The sequence below is a fragment of the Lissotriton vulgaris genome, chromosome 4_1 (genome assembly GCF_964263255.1).
Source record: "Lissotriton vulgaris chromosome 4_1, aLisVul1.2, whole genome shotgun sequence".
Classification (NCBI taxonomy): Eukaryota; Metazoa; Chordata; class Amphibia; order Caudata; family Salamandridae; genus Lissotriton; species Lissotriton vulgaris.
The window spans coordinates 1,785,773,766-1,785,797,883 of NC_141691.1; the positions used below are offsets into that span (position 1 = coordinate 1,785,773,766).

General features: G+C 44.3%; 1 protein-coding gene across 1 annotated transcript in view; it reads right to left on the reverse strand.

Moving 5' to 3' along the window:
• Window positions 1–24,118, reverse strand: part of ANGPT1 (angiopoietin 1) — a 1,006,072-nt gene that overhangs the window by 240,080 nt on the left and 741,874 nt on the right. Inside the window, exon 6 of the mRNA XM_086966113.1 lies at window positions 19,851–19,952. Within this exon, the coding sequence (XP_086822239.1) occupies window positions 19,851–19,952 (102 nt within the window). The remainder of the gene's footprint in view (window positions 1–19,850; window positions 19,953–24,118) is intronic.

Below are 24,118 nucleotides of genomic sequence, written 5' to 3' on the forward strand. Positions count from 1 at the left end.
ATACATGCACAACATTCATACAGGCGCCCATGAACCTTTATTCAAGCTGGTATGTATGCACCTTGACCATAAATTGATACTTGTATAGCGCACTACTCACCCGCAAGGGTCTGAAAGCGCTTGTACGAATACTGCTGTGGAACCCATCCTGGCTTTCGCTGTGAGGCGTCCACTCCTGGGCACCCCCAAGGGGGAGGCCAGGCATCCTTAGCGTTGTGGGGGCCGTTGTGGAGATTAAGCAAGCTATTGCCCAGAGTTGCAGAGTGGGACTCCATGGTTGGAATAGGCACCGAGGCAAGAATTATCAGGTCCATGGAATTTTGAGCCCAAGACCCGCCGAGGCAGGGAATTGAACCCTGGTCCCGGGCTAGACCTCTGCATCAGGGTCTGCCGCTCTAACCATTGAGCCACACTTCTCCATTACCATCTCCACCTGATCTTTGACCTGGGCAAACACATCCTTAACAGCAAATATCGCACACATTTTAAGGTTGACAGCAGTTATTTAGTCTAACACTGCTGAATCTCATGAGCACTCATACATTCACGCCTCTCACATTCACCTTCTGATTATTGGCCCTCATACCCCACTTGCGCGAATCACCCCTTCCTCACATGTTTCCTTCGCATTCCCACTCCTCCCTGCCATCTGGCTAAACTATCTTGTCACACTGTTACACTCTCGTGAAAGTAGAAATCAAATACAGTAAAAGTCTTAATGGCTTCTTAAAGTAAAAGCAACAGTCAAAGTGAAGATGGAGTAAATCCGAACTATGACCACCACAATTCCCTAGCAATTTTGTGCACCTTGCCAATATGTAATGTAATGTGTGTGTCATGTAAAGCTCACTGCTACCCGGAGGCGTCCTGGTGCTATAGACCGCTGGGGAACCCGTCCTGGCTTTCCCTGTGAGATGTTCCCTCCTGGGTATCTCCAAGTTGAAACCAGGCATCCCTGGCATTTGTGGGGGGCCGTTGTGGAGATGAGGGAAGCTAATGCCCAGAGTTGCCGAGTGTGATCCCTGGTTAGAGTAGGCACCGAGGCGAGAATTATCGAGTCCGCTGACCCTGGTTTACGACCCTGACGCGTCGGGAATTGAACCCTGTCCCGGGCCGTCCTCTGCTTCCGGGTCTGTCACCTCTAACCAGTGAGCCACACCACTCCACTCCATATGATCACTTCCTTATATATCCACCTATTCAGATAAATGGTGGACACCACACCACCACAAATTAAAAAAACCACACAGAACTGGATTTATATCATTATAATGGTAGTAAACTATAATCTACGGGATGTTACATTTAAAGAAAAAATGTATATGAAGGCACCAAGTATTACACCCGGGACCATACAACAGACATCAAGACAATATCTACAACCTTTCAGGGGTTTGAGGCAGCAGCAGGCTTGAGAGTAAATGGGACAAAATCATATGTCTTGTCCTTGTTATGAGCTATGGCCCCCAGGCCATTCTGTTAGGCGGCACAGAATTTGCAGGAGCGGTGGCTGCAGTCCGCTCTCTGAGTATTTGCCTGTTGCACACACAACAGGATCTATCCATGGGCAACTTGAGGCAAGCCTATACAGCCATCAAATACCAAATCAGATTCTGGCAGCATTTACCCCTGCCCTAATGGGAAAAATCACCCTCTACAAAATGATCATTCTCCCACTCTTGCTATCCTATTTTGTTAATGTACTGGTCCATCCCTGCAGGCAATTTTTCTGGTACTTAGATTTAATGCTTGAAGATCTGCTCTGGGGCAGAGAGCGGCAATGGGTAGCTCTAAACAAACAATAGTTATCGGTGGGTCAGGGTGGCCTTAAGGCCCCATCCATCAAGTCATACTACCTTGCGGTACAACTTCAAAGGGTGTCTCACTGGTTAATGGGCAATAATTTTTCAAAACAAGGAACAGGAATTTTCCCCTTCCTCTGGTCATTCTTCTCCAGCTATTGTAACCCACATTTAAAGTAAATCACTCCAGGTCTTTACACGTCTGAGTGGCCTCAAAGTGCCTCACCAGGAGCTTCCAATTGATGCGACATGTGCAACTCTACTCCCTCACATTCCCCTTTCAGGTACTACCAATATTCCCCAGGATCCTTTACATCCAGGCATCTATCAACATGGCATGCTCAGTCCATAAAGACTGCAAGTGACCTTTTTCAAGGCAGCCAACTGCTCACATTTGACCAATTGTTCCAAGACCATGACATCCCCCTGGGGCAGTGTCTCCTTTATGGACAATTGCTGGCCACATTTAGTGCCCTGTGGCACTCAGTAGAATAAGAGCTTATCACCCATGCAATCATACACACACTAACTACCAATGGGCTCAGGAATCCATTAAGTTGCATGGTTGTATAAAGCCACCAGGTAACATGTGGAGGTGTTCCTTACCCACCTCCTTCAAGATTGGGAGGAAGACCATATGTGTTCCCTACATGACACTGAATGGCACATGTCCCTAGAGTTCCCCCCACACAACTCTCATAATGTGCGCTTCAAGAACATGCAGTAATGATACACACAGAGAGCACCTTACACATCTACACTTAATCCATATCTTTCCCACAGCACACTTAACATGCCCCAGATTCCAGTCCTTAATGGTCGACCTTCAACAAATGCTATGGTCACACCTTAACCACCACAACAGATCTTACTACACTGAACACTTGGGCATCTTTAAATGGAGAAAGAACCACAAGGTCCGAGCATGCTTTGCCAACTTTGCTCTACTAATGGCTAATTGTACCTTCACCTTACACTGGAGAGTCTTGCAGCCCCCAGTGGTTCCGCAGTGGTACTGAGTGCTCCTCTCCCTGGGGTGAAGCAGAGAGCACTGCCTTATACTGAGAAGAAACCCAATATCTACACATGCTGCCCACAGCAGTATCTTGGGACAACATGCTCACTCAATTCTGAGAATTGACCCGAGAAGACTTCCCCTTCAGATGAGGACTCTTAAGCAAGGCATACCCACCGAAATCCCACACGAACAGTTCAGGGACCCTTCTCATTGTCACACTACACATCTTGAACCTCCCTCTCGCCCATCTGGGTAAGAATTAGGCTGCCCCTAATACTGCCACTCTCCTGGACCCCCCACGTCCACACTTGTGTCCCTCCCTGAACTATACCTAAAATCCCTTGCTTGTGCTCTCATCCCTGTGAACCCCTCGCCATTGAAATCCTCCTCTTTCCTCCCTATCTCCTCCACCGATTTTTAGAGGGTTACACACTTCGCTACTCAGAACGGAGCAGTCAGAACACGCTTAATTCAACCTTCCCAAACTAAAACATCCTTCCAGAGACTGGTCACCCAATGATAGTTCTGCTACACAGCTGCAACGTATGTATCAGAATACTTACAGTATGGTAATTTTTGAACTGCAGTTGACGTCTCAAACTGTTCTACATGATGGCTCATTTACCCTATTCGCCACGCTATGCTAGTGAGCGAGAGTGGGCGAAGCTTCAAGTCCATACTCTAATACAGCATGCCTGGCAGAGCAGCCCATGCACTGCCCAGGCTCAACCAAAAAACGAGTTCTGCTTCATGATATGGCTGATCACCCTAACATGTTGTATGGGACACCTGCTGGCTACTGTCATACCTCCCACTAAAATATATATCCTGCAGTACTGGCTCTCACCTCAGAGGCCAACCCACTATGAATGGTTAACTGAAATGTATTAAAATAAACATCATCCTATGAACAGCTTTAAGTATAAACTGCAGGACAATACAAAAATTGTTACATAGACCTGGTCACCATTAATCGATCGATTCACCTCTCAGGCAATTTCGATTCACATAATGGGTCCTAATACCACAGATATACCCTTCACCCATCTAAGCTACCACAATATCCCATGCCCTCTCTTAGGAATTTTCCATGAAATACATGAGATTAGTTCATAACGGTTGATCCTCCGGTGGCATAGCATTGTCTCATTGTCCTCGGTTCCTTTAATTTACATATATTACTTATGATGAATAGACATTAAATATTGATTGTGAAATTATTAGATCCAACTGTTGTATTTCCCTTGAATTTAATTCCTCTTCTCACCTATTTTTCTTTTTTCTCTTCCTTTCTTTTCTACTCTTTCCCAATCTTCTTCCCACCCTCTCTGACACATCGACCCTCCCTTACTTGCATTTCCTTGATCCTTGCCTATTCTCCACACTTAACTTCTTCATCATCTCTTTTCTCCCCATTCTACTCTCTGACATGGTCACATTTCAGTATGCCTTTGGTCCTGAGCTATCCTCCTGAGTTTTTACACGTGATCTTTATGCGGGCTCAAATATGCTCTTCTTAGGAGACTAGTAGGTGGGCGATTGCTGTTATTTTTATCAGTAGTGTTGATCTTTCAATTGTAAATGTAATTGCATCTTGTAATTGCACAATTTTATTGTTGGGGAGAAGAGCGTTGCATTGTAGCACTGTAACATGTTTTCACATTCATATACCAATAAAAAAGTGTAGCAAAAAAATCGCCCCCTAGACCATTTATTGCAGTATTATGAGTAAAAGGATGCACTTCGTTTTCTCAAGTAGGTTAACACTACACTGAAATGTAATATAAATACAGTGAAATAGGTATACAATCTTAAATGTGTGCAACAAAGCAAACTTGATTAACAAAAATGATTCATTGTATCCATATATGGACAGTTGAATTACATTTTATTGAAAACGGGGGGTTACGTTGGTTATTCCTTCAAAATGACCCTGCAACATTGTTAATTGTGATTCAATATCGATTTCATGTTATAAAGTTAACGACCATCTTCTCTGCTGTTATAAGAAACACCATTTGATTCAGTTTCAAGTATTAAATGAAAGTTAAAAATGTGGATGTCTTTGCCCCAAGTCAGTTTCTTGAAGCTAGTCTTATCATTTTAAATAAACTGCCCCAACAGTCTCAACACAAGGAAGTAATACAATGCCAGAACTAGGTGGAACATTCGAAAGTTTGATTTAATATTAACATCAGCACGAAGTTACTATGTTCATAAGAGAAGAAGAGAGAAATATTCAGTTTTTTCGATGCCTTTATTATTTCAAGAGATTGAAACTGTTGTTATTGAAAATTGAGCTACTCTAATGTTATCAATACGCAGTTTATGTTTCTTTCAAATAAAAATCTCTTACAAATATTATGAAAAATATCCGGATATTCTTTGACTCCAGGGATGCTGGACCATAGAGAGACATAACAACTTTCACATTATTCCTGTTATATTTTTTAAGCTGTTTGAAAGGCGAAATATGAGCCGTCATTATTACCACGAGTTCAAAAAAACGTGTTAGTGCAGTGTTGGCTTTGCAAACATTGAGAGTAAAGGGCATTTTGGCCAAGGCACACATTCTGCGGGCAATTTATGAAAACTATTTTCTCAAATTTCCACTCTGCAAAGGTTTCGGGATATATAGAGAAATGAAAACTAATAGAAAAAAAGCTGATTTAACATCTACTTCATGAAGAAGTATTTGGATAATTCTAACCTCAGCACGTATTTCAAGCAGCAGCCTAATTCAATACTAACAATGTTCATGGAATTATACTTTAACAAAATATAGATAATGTAAATCTTAATATGGCTTGCCCCGCTTTGTTTTAAAATAAAGTAGTGACCCAATTAGTTTATCAAAAAAAAAACCATTAGATTTTTTTTTCCTCTGAACAATGAAATTTAGTAGACAAAATGTCCAGGCTCGAATGTGGATAAGAGCCTAGATTTCTGGGAAATAACTTGCACCAAAGAAGCCAAGCGAGAAGGCTGGATTTTTACAAGAAGGTATTGTGAGAAATCATATAATCCTTTGGTGCCCCCACGTTTTTATTGGTTTTGGGCATCTTTATGTGTTACCTCTGTTGTTGGGCGAAGGTCTGCTGTCCGGGCTGTTCCAGGTGGCCTGCAGAAGTTGTGCTTCATTCCACTTTCAATGCAGCTCTTGCTTTTGTATGTGGTGTCAAGACACCAATCTGGCAATTATTGGTGTAAAATATTGGCCCATGTACCATAAATTGACTGTAATTGTTCTATACCACCTCAGACATGTTCTAGAGATGGAGAACGATTTTTGTGTCTCACATGGCCTAGAGCGCAATGAAAAACACTCATAACTACACAGCAGCCTAGCTCTCCTTCAAGGAATGATATTCTGATCTATGGTCTGGTGGAAATTGACACCAAAATATTCAAGTGTATGTAATTTATCACCAAATGATAACGCTGGGTGCCGAAATATATTTTCTTTTTTAGCTTCTGAGTTATGTGGCTTGCATGCTTTTCACAGCCAGAGTAAAATAATTAATTAGTTGTACCTCGTGGTCTTGAGACAAATATGGTTAACATAAATGGATGAAGTTGACACACTGTTTTTTCTCAGGCTCAAAGCTATTGTACACAATTGACAGTAGGGGAGCGGTAGGAGTTTGGATATGAATAGGGTTTCTTTGGGCCTTCGCCTGTGACATATATTTGTATCAATAATGACAGAAGGTGCTGGAATTCTGATTTAGTTTGGGGCAGCAGCTTTGTTACCTTGAGAGATTATCCATAAATCAATGTTACCGAATACAATACACATCACGCCCATGGCTATATAGGAGTACACTCTATAAAAGTAAATGCTGTAAAACGATTCAGGTATGGCCTGAGAAGAATGAAAGATGTCTTTTGACTACTATTTCTGTGGAAAAGTTCTGCTGCCTGCTAGATGAAAAATGTAAGAACTATTCAGTCTACAAGACTTGTTAAAACAACTGACACACTTTGCTTAATGAATAAGCCCTTCAGGTCACTCTTCAAACGGTAAAAAAATATCTTTATGTGGGTCTAGGTACTTGCATGGAAGGGAATAAGCTGCCTCAGACTCCAAGGGGATAATGTACTAAAACGTTCTGTACCCAGTGAAGGGTGTAACAGCAGTTATAGAGATTAGTATTAGCTTGTCTAGCAATAAGTACACTTAACAAATCTGCACCACTTATCGTGACAAATATGTGACATATGTATGCTTGACCAATGGGGTATCCAGGCAACTCTTTTACTAAATCATTACTTTGTGAGATGACTATGTGGGATGGACCAAGTGGAGATTTTGCAAATCCACAAATGAACTCTGCTGAAGTGTCCAACAGAGATTATGAAACCTGATGCAGACTTCAATAGGTATAGCCTACAACCTCAATTGGCTGCACCGTTTACAGGTCCAACAATGTTTTGAAGGTCAAATATAGAATCACTGTCTGGGGTCAACTGAGATATGACCATGGGCATGCACCAGCCAGCCAAGGTTGCCCCTAAGCCATGCATAAAGACAGTTGATTTGCCACAGGAATGCCTTCTACATTGCACTGGAAAACAAACCCTATATAGTGTGTCGGAGGGGGTCCCATGCTGATATTTCGTGTATGCCACAGGAGGCCACAAACGTGAATGTCTTCATATCCAGGAAGAAAACTCGCAGTGCACTAAGCTTATTTGTTTTAGTTTTTCTGACTGAAAACCCTTATTTTGTACTGTATTTCAACGGGCGAGGCAGGCTCTATATTTGCCAGATAGGCTGCTACAGGGCTAATGCCCTAGAATTTTTTGTTAAAAAAATGCTATATTTCATTTACTTTACTGCGCTGATGTTCACATTTGTTTAATGGGTCACTTCCCTTGTTGTATAAATGTTAAACCTTTAGTGGATTTCATCATTATTTAAAGTTTTATCTAAACCTACTGTGGATCCTTAAATTGAAATATTGAACAAAACACATTTTCCAAGGCAGGGCTATCCTTAGAGAAAGCTGTTTGCCTTTCAACTCTCACTGTTTGGCCAGGATGCAGCACTAGTCAGCTTATATTAAGACTTTTTATTTCTCTCTCTTCAACAGACAAAGTTCATTCAGGCACCATTAAAGGGAGGAAAATATGGAAGTCATGAAAGATGGATGATGAATGTAAAAGAATTCAAAGCTGGAGTGTTATGCCTTTAAAATAAAATCCATTTCTAAACGCAAAAGGACATATGTTATTGTTTCACTAAAGAGACATGGTAGAAAATGGAAAGATGAAAGTGTTGGCATTTCAGAGCTTTAAGAAACTACAGGCGCAGATGGATATCACATATTTTATATGTTGTCTGTCAGGATCACAATACAATGGAACAAAAAGGGGCAAATTGACATTTCTGAAACCAATGAAAAAGAATGCAGTTTTTAAATGTAAGGAAAAGGAGAGAATAGAGTGAGTGTTGGTTAGATGGAATAAATATCAAGATCACAACAAAATTTAACAGTCATGCCAATTTCATTTGCTCAGTATTTTCCTCAGCAATTCAGTCAAGGTTCAACACAACCTCACCTACCACTTTCTCTTTTGCACTTGTTCCCCTGTATGCCTTCTACCACCCTCTGCCCACACAACACTACCATACACCATTTCTGAAACATCCTCCACAACATACATGCAGTGAATGCTTTTGTTAACCCCTGTTATTTGTGCTCCATGGTCCATGCTGCTGAAATATAAAATTAAAAATCAAATAATGGAAAGGGGCGACCAACTCGGTCCCCCCGAACGTATGGTCGAGTGCCTCGATCCCCCCGGGAAGCCATTTTTGGGCGGGAGGCGCGCCTCAGCTGGTATGCCCGAAGCGGCGTAGCTGGGGCGCGCTCGTTCCCGCCCTAGAGTGGGCTGGCCTAGACACCGACGCAGCCAGCCACGCCCTCGGGGCAGGCAGGGGCGGGTATACGCCCGCCCTGAAGATGGATAAAAAGGGACGCAAGACCAGAAGACATCCTCTTGTTCTTGTGCTCTGAAGCTGCACCTCCTCGGTGCACGTGAGCTCGGGACAGAACGAAGAGCCAATTTTGAGCGTTTTAATCCTTCTTTTTGTCTTCTAGATACTTCGTCTGGAAAAATGCCCAAGAAAGGCGCGAAGAGAATGTCGACTGACCAGTTGGTTCGGGCCCTGATGAAGGACATGTCCGAAATTAAGAAACGGTTGGCGGAGCGAGACGGTGAGGAGATATCGGGGCGTCCACCGGCCGGAGGGAAGCCAAGGAGGCCGAGAAGGGGGCCGGTCGGAGGAGACGTCCCGGTTCCCTGTTCCCCGCTCGAGGCGCCAGCCCCGGTACCGGCCCCAGTACCGAAGGAGGGGAATCCGATCCCCGTAGTAGTCACCCCGACATCCACTGAAGATATGCCTCCCGAGTTGGCGGCACAGTTAGCGGCGTGGTTGGGGGACAGCAGCGAGGGCGCCACGGCTGCCGAAGCGCAAGCACTCATTAAACAGTTGCGCGAGAAGCGTGATACAGCCAAGGTGCCCGCGTCGGATGCGGTGATAGACAAGCCACGAGTGGCGGAGGCAGCGTCCGGTGCAGGTAAGCGGCCATTGCCGATCGCAAGGGATGAGTCAACACCCTCTCGTAGAGAAAAGTTGGGGCAACATGTTCCTTTGGCAATAAAGGAAAAGATTTGGGCGGGGGAATACGTAAACATTTTCTCCTTGCTCGTTGATCATTATGAGGTGGAAACTGTTAAGGGCCAAAAGGATCTGATGCACCCAAGTGTTTGGCGCGCAAAAATGGCCGCCTTTAAAGTGAATGAGAATATTGGCAACTGGGGTAACGCCTGGGGAATTTTTACGTCAATTTTGGGGGAACGTAGGCCTGAATTGCTCCCTGAATTTCCAGTATATCAGTCACGGATTATGGGGTACTCGACATCGCACCAAGGTAACCAATGGTTCTGTTATGACAACCTTTTCAGGAAAGCGATGGAGCATAACAAAAGTTTAACCTGGGACTGTTACGATTCTTTGACATGGAATAAAATGAAAGAGTCGGGGATGTTGAAAGTGCCGTTGGTGGGGAGTTCTGTTAGTGAGTCCTCCCGCCAAAATGGGGGGACGCCCTTTCGGTCGGGTACGGGTACAGACGATTATCCGAGACCCGCCGGAATTACAGGGAAAAGGGGTTTCTGTTTCAATTTCAACAGAAGTAAATGTACTAGGCCCCCGGGATCTTGTAAATTCAAACACGAATGTAGTGGTTGTGGGGCACCCCATCCTGAGTCCTCGTGCAGAGCCAAATCGGGTGAAAATGGGGGTAGAGGAGGCGCCAAACAGGTCTAATATAGTCCGAGGGGCGCCTTTACCAACCCCGATTGATACCCTGGCAATGATTCCCTGGCTCAGCGAATACCCGGATCGTACTTCCGCTGGGGTGCTACGAAACGGTTTTTCATACGGTTTCCGCATCCCGGTGGGGGACTTTCAGGGTATCGGGACGTGCAAAAACCAACTTTCCGTCTTGCAGCATACGACTGTAGTACAGGATAAGATCCGGAAAGAGGTTACCCGAGGTCGGGTTGCCGGCCCGTTCAGTGTTCCCCCGGTACAGAATTTTGTTTGTTCTCCTTTAGGGGTGGTCCCCAAGAAGGACCCAGGTGAGTTTCGATTGATTCACAATTTATCAGCGCCTCATGGCCTTTCTGTAAACGACGCAATTGATCCAGAGATATGTTCGGTGCGGTACGCATCATTCGATGAGGCCGTAGCCATTTTGAATCGCCTGGGGCCCGGGACGCTGATGGCGAAATCAGATATCGAGTCAGCGTTCCGTTTGCTCCCGGTATACCCGGAAGACCAACGTCTTTTGGGATTCATGTTTCAAGGTTCGTATTACATGGATAGGTGTATGCCGATGGGGTGCTCTATATCTTGTGCATATTTCGAGAAATTCAGTAGTTTTCTACAATGGGTTTACACGAAGAAAACGGGTTTTCGGAATGTGATGCATTACCTCGATGACTATCTGTTCCTGGGGGCCGCTGGGGATGATGAATGTGCCCGGGCCTTGACTGAATTTTGTGTTTTAATGAATCAATTTGGCGTGCCATTGGCACCAGGTAAAACGGTGGGTCCCACGACTTGCCTCGAGTTTCTCGGGATCGAGTTGGACTCTAGTGAGGGTTGTTTTCGTTTACCAGCTGCCAAAGTGTCTAAATTCAGGGCAGCCCTGCAAATGTGTATTATTTCATCTAAAGTTACGCTGCATCAATTGCAGCAATTGGTGGGGAAGTTGAATTTTGCCCTAAGGGTGATCCCGATGGCCCGCCCCTTCTCCCGTTCAATTGCCCAGGCGATGGTTGGCCTAAGAGAGGGTCATCATCGCACGAGATTATCGGCAGAGGTCCGCCAAGACATGCGTATTTGGTTAGCATTTTTGGCGGATTTCAATGGTCGAGTCGTCTGGAACAAACCGGCCTTGTCCTCTGAAGAGCTTGGTCTATGGACAGATTCAGCGGGAAGCATGGGTTTCGGCGCCATCTTCGGCACAAAATGGTCGGCACAAAGGTGGCCAACATGGTGGCATGAAGAGGGGCTGACGAGCAATATCGCTTTCCTTGAACTGTTTCCCATTTTGGTGGCCCTCAGAACCTGGCCCGATGGATTCAAAAATCACTCTGTCATATTTTGGTCTGACAATATGACCGTTGTAGAATGCATCAATAGTCAGGCAGCACGTTGCAAAATGATTTTAAGGCTGCTTAAAGAAATTGTCTTACTGTCTATGCAACTGAACGTGGTATTCAGAGCAAAACATGTCCCAGGGGTGAAGAATCAGGCTGCTGATGCACTGTCTCGTTTTCAAATGCAGGCTTTCTTGGGTTTCCTTCCATCAGCGGACCCAGAGCCAGCACCCTTTCCCGAAGCTCTCTGGTCTCTCGGTGCCCCGAACTTCGTTACCTCGTGGGAGAGAGTCTAGCACCAAGGACGAGGAAGGCATACGAAGGGGCGTTTCGGGCTTATTTAGCCTTTTTGGGGACTGAGAGAGGGGGGCTTTGGGGGCATGAGGATTGGGTAGTACATTTTCTGATGTCCTTGCGTAAGGCTGGGAAGTCGGTGGCTACAGCCCAGAGGCATCGTGCTGCCATTTCCTTTGTTGCCAGGGCGCATAATATCCAGGACCCGACAGCGTCTTTTGTGGTACAGAAAGCGCTGCGTGGGTGGCAACGCCTTGAGGGTCGCAAAGTAGATGAGAGGCGCCCGATAGGTCTGGATAGGTTGTCCCAGTTGCTGGCCACACTCCCCGCCACATGCTCGTCTCAGTTCGAGGCCTGTTTGTTCCGAGCTGCTTTTACGCTTGCATTTCACGGGGCAATGAGGATAAGTGAGCTGGTAGCAAGGAACAAGCGGGATGTGGTGGGGGGTTTGTGCCGGGAACACGTTCAGATCAGGGGTGAGACGATGACTGTATCCTTTGTCAAGTCAAAAACCGATCAAGGTGGGGTGGGTGACTGCATAGTCATTCGCAGGATTTCAGGGTCTCCCATGTGTCCGGTGAAGTGTTTAGAAGATTACCTAGCACGAAGGGTGGCATCATGGGGGGGGACATTGTTGAGACACGCGGACGCCACCCCACTGACGAGGTTTCAGTTTCAGCGGGTGCTCGCGATGTCAATTACCGCAGCGGGCTTGGACCCGGGTGAGTTTGGGACCCATTCCTTTCGGATAGGGGCTGCCACTGAAGCTACAGCCAGGGGTCTTGATGTGGAACAAGTAAAACGAGTGGGGCGTTGGTCCTCCAATTGTTATAAGAGGTATGTGCGGTTGCACATGTTGTGAAGCTGTAATAATGTACTCACGCTTCTTGTCTTTTGTTTGGTTTTCAGTTACGCAAGCCTTCGAGGCGGGGCGGACTATGCAGTCGACCCAACACCAGGCCAGCGGTCAGACATCACCGGCTGTGAGAAAGGAGGTGTGGGTCGTGGGCCACTCATATGTGAGGCGTGCCGCTGACGTATTCGAAGCAGGTGACATGATTCACGTAGCTGGGGAATACGGGTACAGAATGTCCTTCTACGGAAGGGGCGGTCTCTGTATTGACCAGTTTCAGGCATTCTTTGAGGGTTTGTTAGGGCGGACGAGGTCACCGCCGTCTATAGTCATAGTACATTTAGGGGGCAATGATTTGGTCACCACCGGTAGACGACTTCTCCTGGAGGCAATGCTTTCCACTGTAAGTTGGTTGGCGAGGAAAGTTCCGGGGTGCATAATTGCGTGGTCTCATATGATCCCACGAAAAGTGTGGCGGGGGGCTGTTTCGATCCCTGCTTTGAACCATTCTGTTAGAAAACTTAATAACAAAGTGAGTAGGTTGTTTCGTTCCAGGACATTGCATTCTATCTCGCACGGTTGTATTAATGATGACAGTATGTATCTAGGGGATGGTGTGCATTTGTCTCGGGTGGGAAACGAGTTACTCATAGGAGACTTCTTAGCATGGTTAAAAACGTTGGAACATGACCTTTAGCTAGGAGTTTTGTGGGGGGCCCGGATAGCCGGTCAACTATCCGGGCCTGTGGCGGTAAGGTCATGATCGGTGAGCACTAATTAGTAGATCCCTATGAGTGGGCGTCACCCAACACGGATGGGAGCGCTCGGGAGAGGTGGCCATTGGCCCCTCAATGGGGAGGCGGTCCCTTCTAAGGATGGGTCGCCGGAAGTAAAGGAAAGGCGGTCAAGGCCCCTTCCTTTGTAGGAGGGGTTACAGCCCCCTCCTGGGGAATTTCCCGGGGCCAGGGACATCTGCGACGGCAGATGCGGTAAGTAGTGTGGGGTTGGGATAAGGTCTACGGTACCTTCTAGATACCTCACACGAGTATTCGAACGACCTTTAACTGGCGTCGAGTCTTTAGGTGCCCCCGTCAAGTCAAGGGAAATTGGGAATAGTTGCACTTGAGGTACGCCTCCGTGCTGTCGCCCAGCCCAAGTGGGAGGGGTAAGTCTGGTTAGGGATCTTGACACCGGTTATGATCTTGCCGTTGGCCCTTAAACGTTAGGTTGTACAATTTCAATATGTCAAGAAATGTTTTGTAGGATGCTAGTTCGGCTAGGAGAACCTCTGTATTAGAGAATCTGTTAAGGTTAGCCAAACATCGTAATATGGTAATGAAATTGTACATAACATGAAACGTTTAATGTTTTAATTTTGTTTTAATAAATACGGCCGGGATGGTCACTCCATCCCACTTCCAAAAAGTTCAAGAACTGTTTCCGGTTTCCCTCCTTTCGGGGATTGATTGTGTTGAGAGGGGGTGGCGGGTATCTCGGCCATATGGAAAGGGGCGACCAACTCGGTCCCCCCGAACGTATGGTCGAGTGCCTCGATCCCCCCGGGAAGCCATTTTTGGGCGGGAGGCACGCCTCAGCTGGTATGCCCGAAGCGGCGTAGCTGGGGCGCGCTCGTTCCCGCCCTAGAGTGGGCTGGCCTAGACACCGACGCAGCCAGCCACGCCCTCGGGGCAGGCAGGGGCGGGTATACGCCCGCCCTGAAGATGGATAAAAAGGGACGCAAGACCAGAAGACATCCTCTTGTTCTTGTGCTCTGAAGCTGCACCTCCTCGCTGCACGTGAGCTCGGGACAGAACGAAGAGCCAATTTTGACCCACCCACCAGCCCCTGAAGACAGCCAGTTGTGTATAATAAAGTTGATTAATTTTGCTTCGGTTTTCATATACAAGTTGTAGTGCCATGTTGATGAGTTAATAAAGAATGGTTGTTTTTGAGTAGGTTTGCCATTAAAGATATTCAGTTTAATGTTGAATTTTAATGCATGCTCTTTCGGCCATAAGTGGCCAATGTATTCGTAGGTTAATTTGCACTGTCGTATTTATTTTGGTAGGCGGTAAGGTCATGATCGGTGAGCACTAATTAGTAGATCCCTATGAGTGGGCGTCACCCAACACGGATGGGAGCGCTCGGGAGAGGTGGCCATTGGCCCCTCAATGGGGAGGCGGTCCCTTCTAAGGATGGGTCGCCGGAAGTAAAGGAAAGGCGGTCAAGGCCCCTTCCTTTGTAGGAGGGGTTACAGCCCCCTCCTGGGGAATTTCCCGGGGCCAGGGACATCTGCGACGGCAGATGCGGTAAGTAGTGTGGGGTTGGGATAAGGTCTACGGTACCTTCTAGATACCTCACACGAGTATTCGAACGACCTTTAACTGGCGTTGAGTCTTTAGGTGCCCCCGTCAAGTCAAGGGAAATTGGGAATAGTTGCACTTGAGGTACGCCTCCGTGCTGTCGCCCAGCCCAAGTGGGAGGGGTAAGTCTGGTTAGGGATCTTGACACCGGTTATGATCTTGCCGTTGGCCCTTAAACGTTAGGTTGTACAATTTCAATATGTCAAGAAATGTTTTGTAGGATGCTAGTTCGGCTAGGAGAACCTCTGTATTAGAGAATCTGTTAAGGTTAGCCAAACATCGTAATATGGTAATGAAATTGTACATAACATGAAACGTTTAATGTTTTAATTTTGTTTTAATAAATACGGCCGGGATGGTCACTCCATCCCACTTCCAAAAAGTTCAAGAACTGTTTCCGGTTTCCCTCCTTTCGGGGATTGATTGTGTTGAGAGGGGGTGGCGGGTATCTCGGCCATATTACAAATGTATATATCTACCAAATTGCGTGTAAATTTGATATCTATTTACCTAACAGCCTGTGACTAAGGTCCAGATGCACAAAGCATTTTTTCATTTGCAAATGGCCCGATTCACAGAATGGGCCTTTTGTGACCGAAAAGAACAAATTTTCAATGTACAAAGACCAAAGTTGCACTCGGTAACCTATTACCGAATCGCAATTTGGGTTAGTGATTTGGTATTGGGAAGGAGGTGTGTTTAGGGCGTCCCTTCCTAATATTGAATTACAGTGGTATGTGTGAATGTGTGAATGTTTTGCAACTGAAATGCGGTTGTAAAAAATTCATATTTTACCACCAACATCAGTATGTGGTAGCCCATTCACAAATTGGAAGGGGTCCCCAAGGGACCACTTCCACTTACTGTCTGTTTGTAAAAACTTTTTTTAAGACCAGGCAGTGGTTCCACGGGCTACTGCCTACTCTTAAAAAAAGAAAAGAAAACTTTACATTTTTATTTTTGAAAAGCATCCTGTTTTCCTTTAAGGCAACCAGGCTGCATAAAAAACACAGCTTTATTGAAATGCAATCAAAGACATGGTGGTCTGCTGACTGTAGAAGGCCCCCATCCCTGTAATTTTTTGTGATTCCCAATGGGTCGCACACTGAGACCTACCTGATAAATATTAAAGATGTAGGTCTATTTGTGACTCTCTGGGTATCACAAAATGTGTTAAACACACTTTTGTACATTGCTGTGAAGGATTAACAAATAGAGCATCGCAAGAATGTGCTACTTCGTAGGCGCAAACACTTAGCTTAATACATCTGGCCCTACATTTCCTGAGTGTTCAGTGTTATTCTACAGGAACCAATTATTTCCAGGTAAAACATGTCAGGCAGTAAGGAATCAACTACTTTTTGACATATGATGAAGGGTCCACCTTCATAATTGTGGCGATCTGCCTGCGATCGTAATGGGGCCCTATGTCTTTACAAATGAACCTATGATCCAGGAATGTGAGCAATCTGGAGGGATCAATTGTATCAAAAGCTGCTAAGAGGTCAAGTCAAACCATAAGGCAAGATTATCCACTATGCAGTATTAGGTGGATACCATCCACAATTGGCTTCCCTTAGGCACATATTGAGTGACTCATGTAAGAGATCTACTGGATTCAGAAAATGCTGTGGGCCTGAATGAAGGCACTGCATGGTCTCACTAGGCAACAAAGCCAAATTCCATGGAAATTATTTTCTGCACTATGAACTATGGAATAAAAGACTGATGATGTGCATATGATCTCTTTGCCTAATCCGAAGGGCAAAGCAAAATTAGGTACCTTAATTTAAATGGATGGCATAATAAAAGAACTACCATTTACTTACTCCCTGAGAGATGAAGGGGAGTCTCTCCTACAATCTGTGGAAGAATAGTAAGATAGAGGGATGTAAATAAAAACAGCATGTATGTTAAACAAATTGAATCCAAGATTTGTTTACACACTCAAATGCCAGGAGTGGGACTCTCATAGATGAAGCCTGATACGAAGAAACTCAGGAGTATATTCACAAGGGCATGGCACCACCAGAACGTCACTTTTAGAGATGTTCTGGTGGCGCTATGCCCTTCTACATATTTTTAAGGTGGCATTAAGCCACTTTTGTGGCTTAAAGACGCCTTGTAAATACATTCCTTAACATTCACCACTTAGTGTGTAAGGGGCATGCAGTGGGTGTTGCTTTGGGCATTCCACCACAACACCCATTACTTTTTGACCCTATCCCAGATTTACAAGGAGGTGTAAATCTGAGGCAGTGGCAAAAATGAATGCCATGCAAGAGCACGCGTTAGAATGGTAAAACGAGGAGAAATACTTTTAGTTCTCTTGTTTTTGCTCATTCTATTGGTGCTGCATTTTGCAGCACACCCACAGAAAGAGCAAAATGCCATGAATGAATAAATAATGATGATTTACCACTTCTATGTCTGCTGCAGAATGAAGCACACATAGACGTAACAAATCGCCATTATGCATTGCTTATGTGCAGGAAGGGGCACCTTCCTACACATAAAAAATAACTCCCTGCAATGCAGGCACCCTTGCACTGTGGTGCATGAGTGCCTGCACTGGTACCCCCTTCATTGCCATACACAAGGTGGTAGGCACCGTGCAGTGCTTGTCAAGTTGTGCATTGCAATGCACAATATGCTCCCTTACCATTGCGGTGGGTGCTGTTAACAGCAACGCCCGCTCCAATGTTAATGGTAAGAATGCCCCCGCCAGTATGGCTGTTCTTCATGCCATCAGCAGACTGTTGGCCGCTTAACGAAAATGTGATCACATCTCCCCAATCCTTTTTGATCTACTCTGGTATCCCTCTGAGGCCAGAATCAAACTTAGCTACGCTGCCTAGCCTTCAAAGCAATCCACTCAATTGCCCCACATAATTTAACCAATCTACTTCAGATCTAAGAAGCCTTTAGGAAACTCCATTACTCCAAACCTTGCATTTGCTCCATCTATCATACTCAGGAGCTGCCTCCGTATTCTGGAAATACCTGCCTACCGGAATCAAAACAGCAACAACTCTTCTATCGTACTTTAACCACTCCTCTATTTAGACTATATGTGGCCCACAATCCCTATTAAACCGTAGGGTTGCTCGGTTACCCACAGATTTCACTCTTTGCATGCGTTCCTGGACATACTTTATTTGCCTAATTTCCTCAAGCTTCCATTCCTACCCTCCTGCCCTGACCCTATTACACTCCATCCTAATTTCTGTTTCTTCTTCCTGTCAAATGCTGCTTTCTCTACTCACCATCTCATTTCCTATGCTCCCCTACACTTCCTCACAACTTGTTCTTCTGCCTACGGCTGATGCTTCCCCCTCTAGTTCCACCAGCACCCTATTCTCCCTTCTACCAATACATTTACTGCATGCCTTCCTCTCTACTTTGTATTTCACTGATACTAGTTCTGAGTAACACATTGAGTCGCAGTACTGTTACTTGTAAAGTGCATCTATAGTTTTGGTAGCCATGCGGTATATAAATATGAAAATACAGAAATAAAACACTCAGTTTGGCGGTCTACGTTGAAAGTCTGTGGACCTGAAATGAAGCACAGGAGAAAAAGCTTCCCCATCAAATCAGATTTTCTTTTATTTTGAGTCTGTGGATGTTCCTCAAACATAGGTTTGAGGGCCATCTGAAAACTAACATTTAGTTATCCCTATGTTGATTGACACGTCTCAATTTGAGGACTGCAAAATAACTTTTCTAATACTCATTTCTCATTGAGGTAATAAGGTCAGTATGTAGAGCTCGAAACAAATCTGCCAACCATTCCTAAAGGCCCACAGCAGTTAAGATGTCCCATAACTTGGACCTGTTGACATTGTCAAAGGCACATGATAGGTCCATGAATGCTAAATATTGTGAACTTTGCAGATTATAGGTAAAGCCTAAATCTGGTAACACATTACTCCAAAACATTTATTATGGTCTGTGGCCATAAAAATGTGAAGACTCGCTGTATGAGTATCAATTGAGAGAGTAAATGAGTTCCCTTATCTGGGAATGGTTGATCACACTTGCACACACTTGCAATCAGGCCCCTTGTATTCTGAACATGATAAACCTTTTCTTGCAAGCTTTTGGTATATTTTTTTCCCTTATTTACACTTTTGGGAAAAAGCTTGTTTGTCCTTTGCTGGAAATCTACAAGAGAAAATGTCTCCTTATTTTAACATATAGAGCGCGGATACACATGTGTTGCATCCAAGTTAAAGAGAATAGGGTGTGTCGACGCCGTGGGTGCCCCGACGATTGGTTTACAATTTATGAATCATCAAAAGTGGGACTGTATTATGTTTAAGATCTTCATGACACTAGCCCCTTTGCAATTGTGGTCCTCGATCTACAGCAATGATCAGGACTCTTTATATAAAGAGATAATAAAAGATTGTCACTTATGTGATCATAGCAATAGAATACTTTTTACCATTATATTACCATTATATTAAGGCATCCACCATTCCCCTTGGTTTTCCGTCCATCTTTGACACCCCCTACTAATCAACTTGAAAAATCAACTTTCATAGCAAATTCAGTGTAAGTCTTTTCAGACGTTTTTTCTGTAGCACGGTCCAAAGCTTCCTATGAACAATTAAAATGGGGAAACATTTTTACAAACTTTTTTGCACCCCATTTGATGGAGCTGTATAAAACTGGGCATTCAAACTCAAATCCCTATACATATGTATGTTATGTTTTCATACATGTTTAAGGTGATTGCTTTCACTCGTGAGTATGTAATAGTCTCCAAGATCATAAAACTTATTGACATTTTCAGAATAAATCTTGCTGGGTTGATAAATACTTTTCACACTCACCATTTTGTACTCTTTCCAGCCTCTTTGGAAATCCACAGTGCCATCTTCTCTGTGTTGTATAACTGTCCAGCCTCCTCCCGCAGACTCCATATTACAATATACCTGTGTAAAAGAATAACATCTCTTTTTTTTATTTTTTATTATTATTATTTTTAGTCACTAGTAAAAACAAAGAAAAACATACATACATAGCATAGAAATCAGAAAAAGAGAGAGTACCGAGCATAAGAACATAACATACTTGAACAAAAAAGAACATATACAAACAGCCATCAAAGAAGTTTTTGTCCGAACCCATTCAAGAAAAATTATCTATACTACTAGTATAAAGAGAGAACAGAAACCTTTTGGCAAGGTAAACTCGGGAACCACAGCGTCAATTTGGCAAGGTAAACTCGGGAACCACAGTGCCAATCCACACACCCAATACATTGTTGGAATCCTCAGGGTGTGTAGATGGACATAGGCGACATAAAATAAAAAATAAAACGTAAATTAAAAATTAAAATTTAAAAACAAAGTTGTCCCCTAAAACTAGGGCCGGCCGCGATGTAGCGCTGACCGTGACCTAGACGTGCGTGATGACGACAGGCGGGGAGGAGCGGTGACGAGCGGCGAGGAGTGGCGGTGAAGGAGCGGTGATGAGCAGCAAGGAGTGGCGGTGAAGTCCAGAGCGCGGGGAGGAGCGGCGGCTCAGGTAAGGCAAAGGCGAGGCGGGAGGCGGGAGGCAGGAGGCGGGAGGCGGTCTGGGCAATGTCGGGGGGGGCGGGGCCCGGGAGTGGCGGTGAAGTCCGGAGCATGGCTCAGGTAAGGCAGAGGCGGGAGGCGGGCGGGAGGCGGTCTAGGCAATGTCGGGGCGGGAGGGGCCCGGGCGGGAGTGCACAGAAGCCGAAAATGCTGCCCCCAGCCCCCTTCTGCACCAGGCAACGCCGGGGCGGGCTGCTAGTAAATATATACAAACACTCATTAACAAATAAAGAATGAATCCCACTTAAGACTTGACCAAACCCTCCCGAATTTCACCCTTGAACGTAAACCCCGAGCTTTCGCTAACGCCAGCTCCATTTCATAAACCACCCTCAACAATAACCAAAAATCAGTGATTTTGGGACTAAGTACATCAATCCAGACCCAGCGATGCACAACCAAGCACAAATAATAATAGCTGAAACTAAAGATTTAGATAAATAGCCCGGATCTGCTACTGTCCCCAATAGAATTTCTTTCTTGGTTAGTTGAATCTCCTTGCCAGCTAACCTGCTCAGAACACGGGCAACCTCATACCAAAACGTAGTTAACCGTGGACACGTGACAAACATATATCTAAGATCCGCAGCATATTCATTACACTAAGGGCAGTATAGCGTAGAAGAATCCTGCGACGAGACAGCCCATTTCGAGATAACCATAGGGGTGTTATATAGCATAAACATGGTGCAATGTTGCTCGGGTTTTAAATTAATAGAGGTAACAGCAGAGTTGATTCTAGCCATTGAGTCAGCAACCTCTCCCGTATTGATTTCAATTGCAAACATACAATTTACTTTAGCTGTAATCTGTACTCCGTCCTCTTCCAATACAGATATGAAACTCTGATAGGCCCGCCCTAAGATCTTAAACATAGCCCGCAATACTCATATGTATAAGGGAGAGCTAACAAGCCCTTCCCTTGGATAAAAAATCCCTAACTTGCAGGTATTTAAAAAATGAATTATGGAATAGCCCAAATTCATCTTTTAATGAGGTAAATGACCTGAAGGCATATTCATCATACAACTGCCCTAAGTCCCTAACCATGTTATGCCACACTGTTGCCACATTCGACCCACCGAGTCCGAAAATATACCAGGAAGATGGTGTCTCAATGACACAATCAGATGTGTACAATTGACTGATTGCTTCCCTTAAGTAGAAAAATATGGGTGTTTTATTCAGACATATGGTACACATTTAAACCACTGCAAAACATGCAATAGTGGCTTGGTAACTTTACGTAGTATTAGAATTGTAAATAAACTGAAGCAAAATCCACCTTGCAACCATGAATTTTATAACATTTTTAATAGACAGCTGAACGATTATAAAAAAATTGCAAATTAAGCTATGTGATCAAACCGTTACGTTACATGCATGAACTATGATACTAGGTTTGCTGAAATGCTGTCCTTGTGGTAATGTCGGAATTTGCAATAATGTAAAAAGCGAATACATTCTATGGCAAAATATTTCTTTGCTTTTTCAAATGACATGTTTTACATTATTTTACCGAGGTTTGCATTCCTTAACTCAAAGAATATATAATTACACCCTGTACAATTTAGTACGTTTTCCTTTATTATACTCCGTTCGTTTAGATTCCTTAGAATAATTAACTATAGTTTATAGGAAACTTTATACGCCTGCTTTGAATGTTGGTCATTTGCTTTTGAGCAGAACTCGAGCCACACAGCAGGACTTTCAGTTAAAAACAATGTTAAATGTCTCTTTAAGCTGTAATGAAATTTCTATGAAAACCACATTTCCTATTTACTGAAGTTCCGATTTGATTGATGTGGTGAAGGAAAAAGGAATTGTTTAATTACGTTTCTGTGATAGGAGGGCTTAACACATAATGATTCACAGGCCAGCACGTGTGGTCTGGATCTCTTTATAGTGCTGCATGCAGACACCTGCTGAATTTACGACAGAGCCCAGTTGAGTGCATGTGTTAACTGTGCAATGGGTTAGCCAGAAAATGGCCTAGACTGGCTCATATCCCAGACGAGTTAACTATTATAGTCATTAAACACCTTTTAAGATTTATTCCAAAAACAGAAGGAATCCAGGCGAAGGCATTATTACGAGCTGGTCTGACTATAATGTTGTGGAAAAGGTAGACGTTTACGAAAAATCCACATTACACAATGCCAAATGCAAACAGCCAACATGTGGCCGAGATCTCCACAAAGGATTATGCCTGCCACACAGCTTGTACCCCATACTCCTGGTTTATTGGGCTTTACTAATCTAGTTAAAGCATCGATGCCTTATTTTATCGCAAAATAAAATATATTAAAGTACAATAAAGATTATATAGAGCAGGGTAGTTATTTTGCAAAATATTAAGGCGTTCACAATCACGGGGACTTTCATTATTGGCATAGATGTCTCGAGCACGATATACTTTACGCACTAGAAGCAAATTTGTTTGCAAATATAGTTTTCACTATAATTTTACCCTCATAAATTGATGATTGCTAGCCAATTCCCCAACGAGCAAGGAATTATTTTTAAGAGTCTCTCTCAACCCTACCTTGTTAAGTAACTATCACCAAATTAAAGGACTCCCGCAGCTCAAAATTGTAGTTGAACATCTGCAGAGCATCTTTGAAACCTTGAATTATTGTTTGGAAAGAAACCAGTCTGGCTTTCCTCCATATCATGGAGCTTGGCAGGCCCCGAAGTCTCTCCTTGATGATATTTAAATAACAGCAAATGGAATCATTCTGTCTTTGATCATCTGGCTTGATCGGTCTCTCCTGGTGAAACACTTCTCGTCCTTATCCTAAGTGCCTGGGCCTTTCCTGAACTGGGTTAACTCCTTCTTACATGGAAGAATACTGTGAGTGAAGCTAGGCAACTATTTTTCCTCCCAAGCTGGGTTTGGAATTCTCTGAGCTCTCTCCTCTTGACATAAGTGACTTATAATAATATTAATAATAATACAGACACTTAAAGAGCGCAACAGCCACCTCAAACAGAGGTGTCCCAGCGCTTAAACGATCAATAGTGCGTCGATGACAAATCGGCCAGCCACGCCCCGGCCCAAATATTCTGCCAATAATAAGCTCTATTGTACCAGTCTAAGACATCACACATCTTTAGCATCAGTAGTCTCCAGAAGATTGTTGAAGGGGCATAATGAATGGATTAGAGTGGATTAAACCTACATTGAGAAAGATATGATGTTATATTGATGGGGAATGACCATCTGACTAAAGGAGTAAATGATGTGCAACCCCATTGTTGTTGCCCTCTACGCTGGAATCAACAAATCCCTGCTACGCAAATTCTAGACCATCCAAAACACCGTGGCCAGACTTGTCCTTGGCATCCCATGACATGAGAACGTCACCCAACACCTGCGTGATCTCCACTGGCTCACCATCAAGATGAGAGTAACTTTCAAGCTACTCACCCATGCCTACAAATCCCTCCATAACACTGGCCCCAAATACCTCAACTAAAGTGTCTTCTTCCACATTCCCAAGAGAAACCTCTGCTCCGCC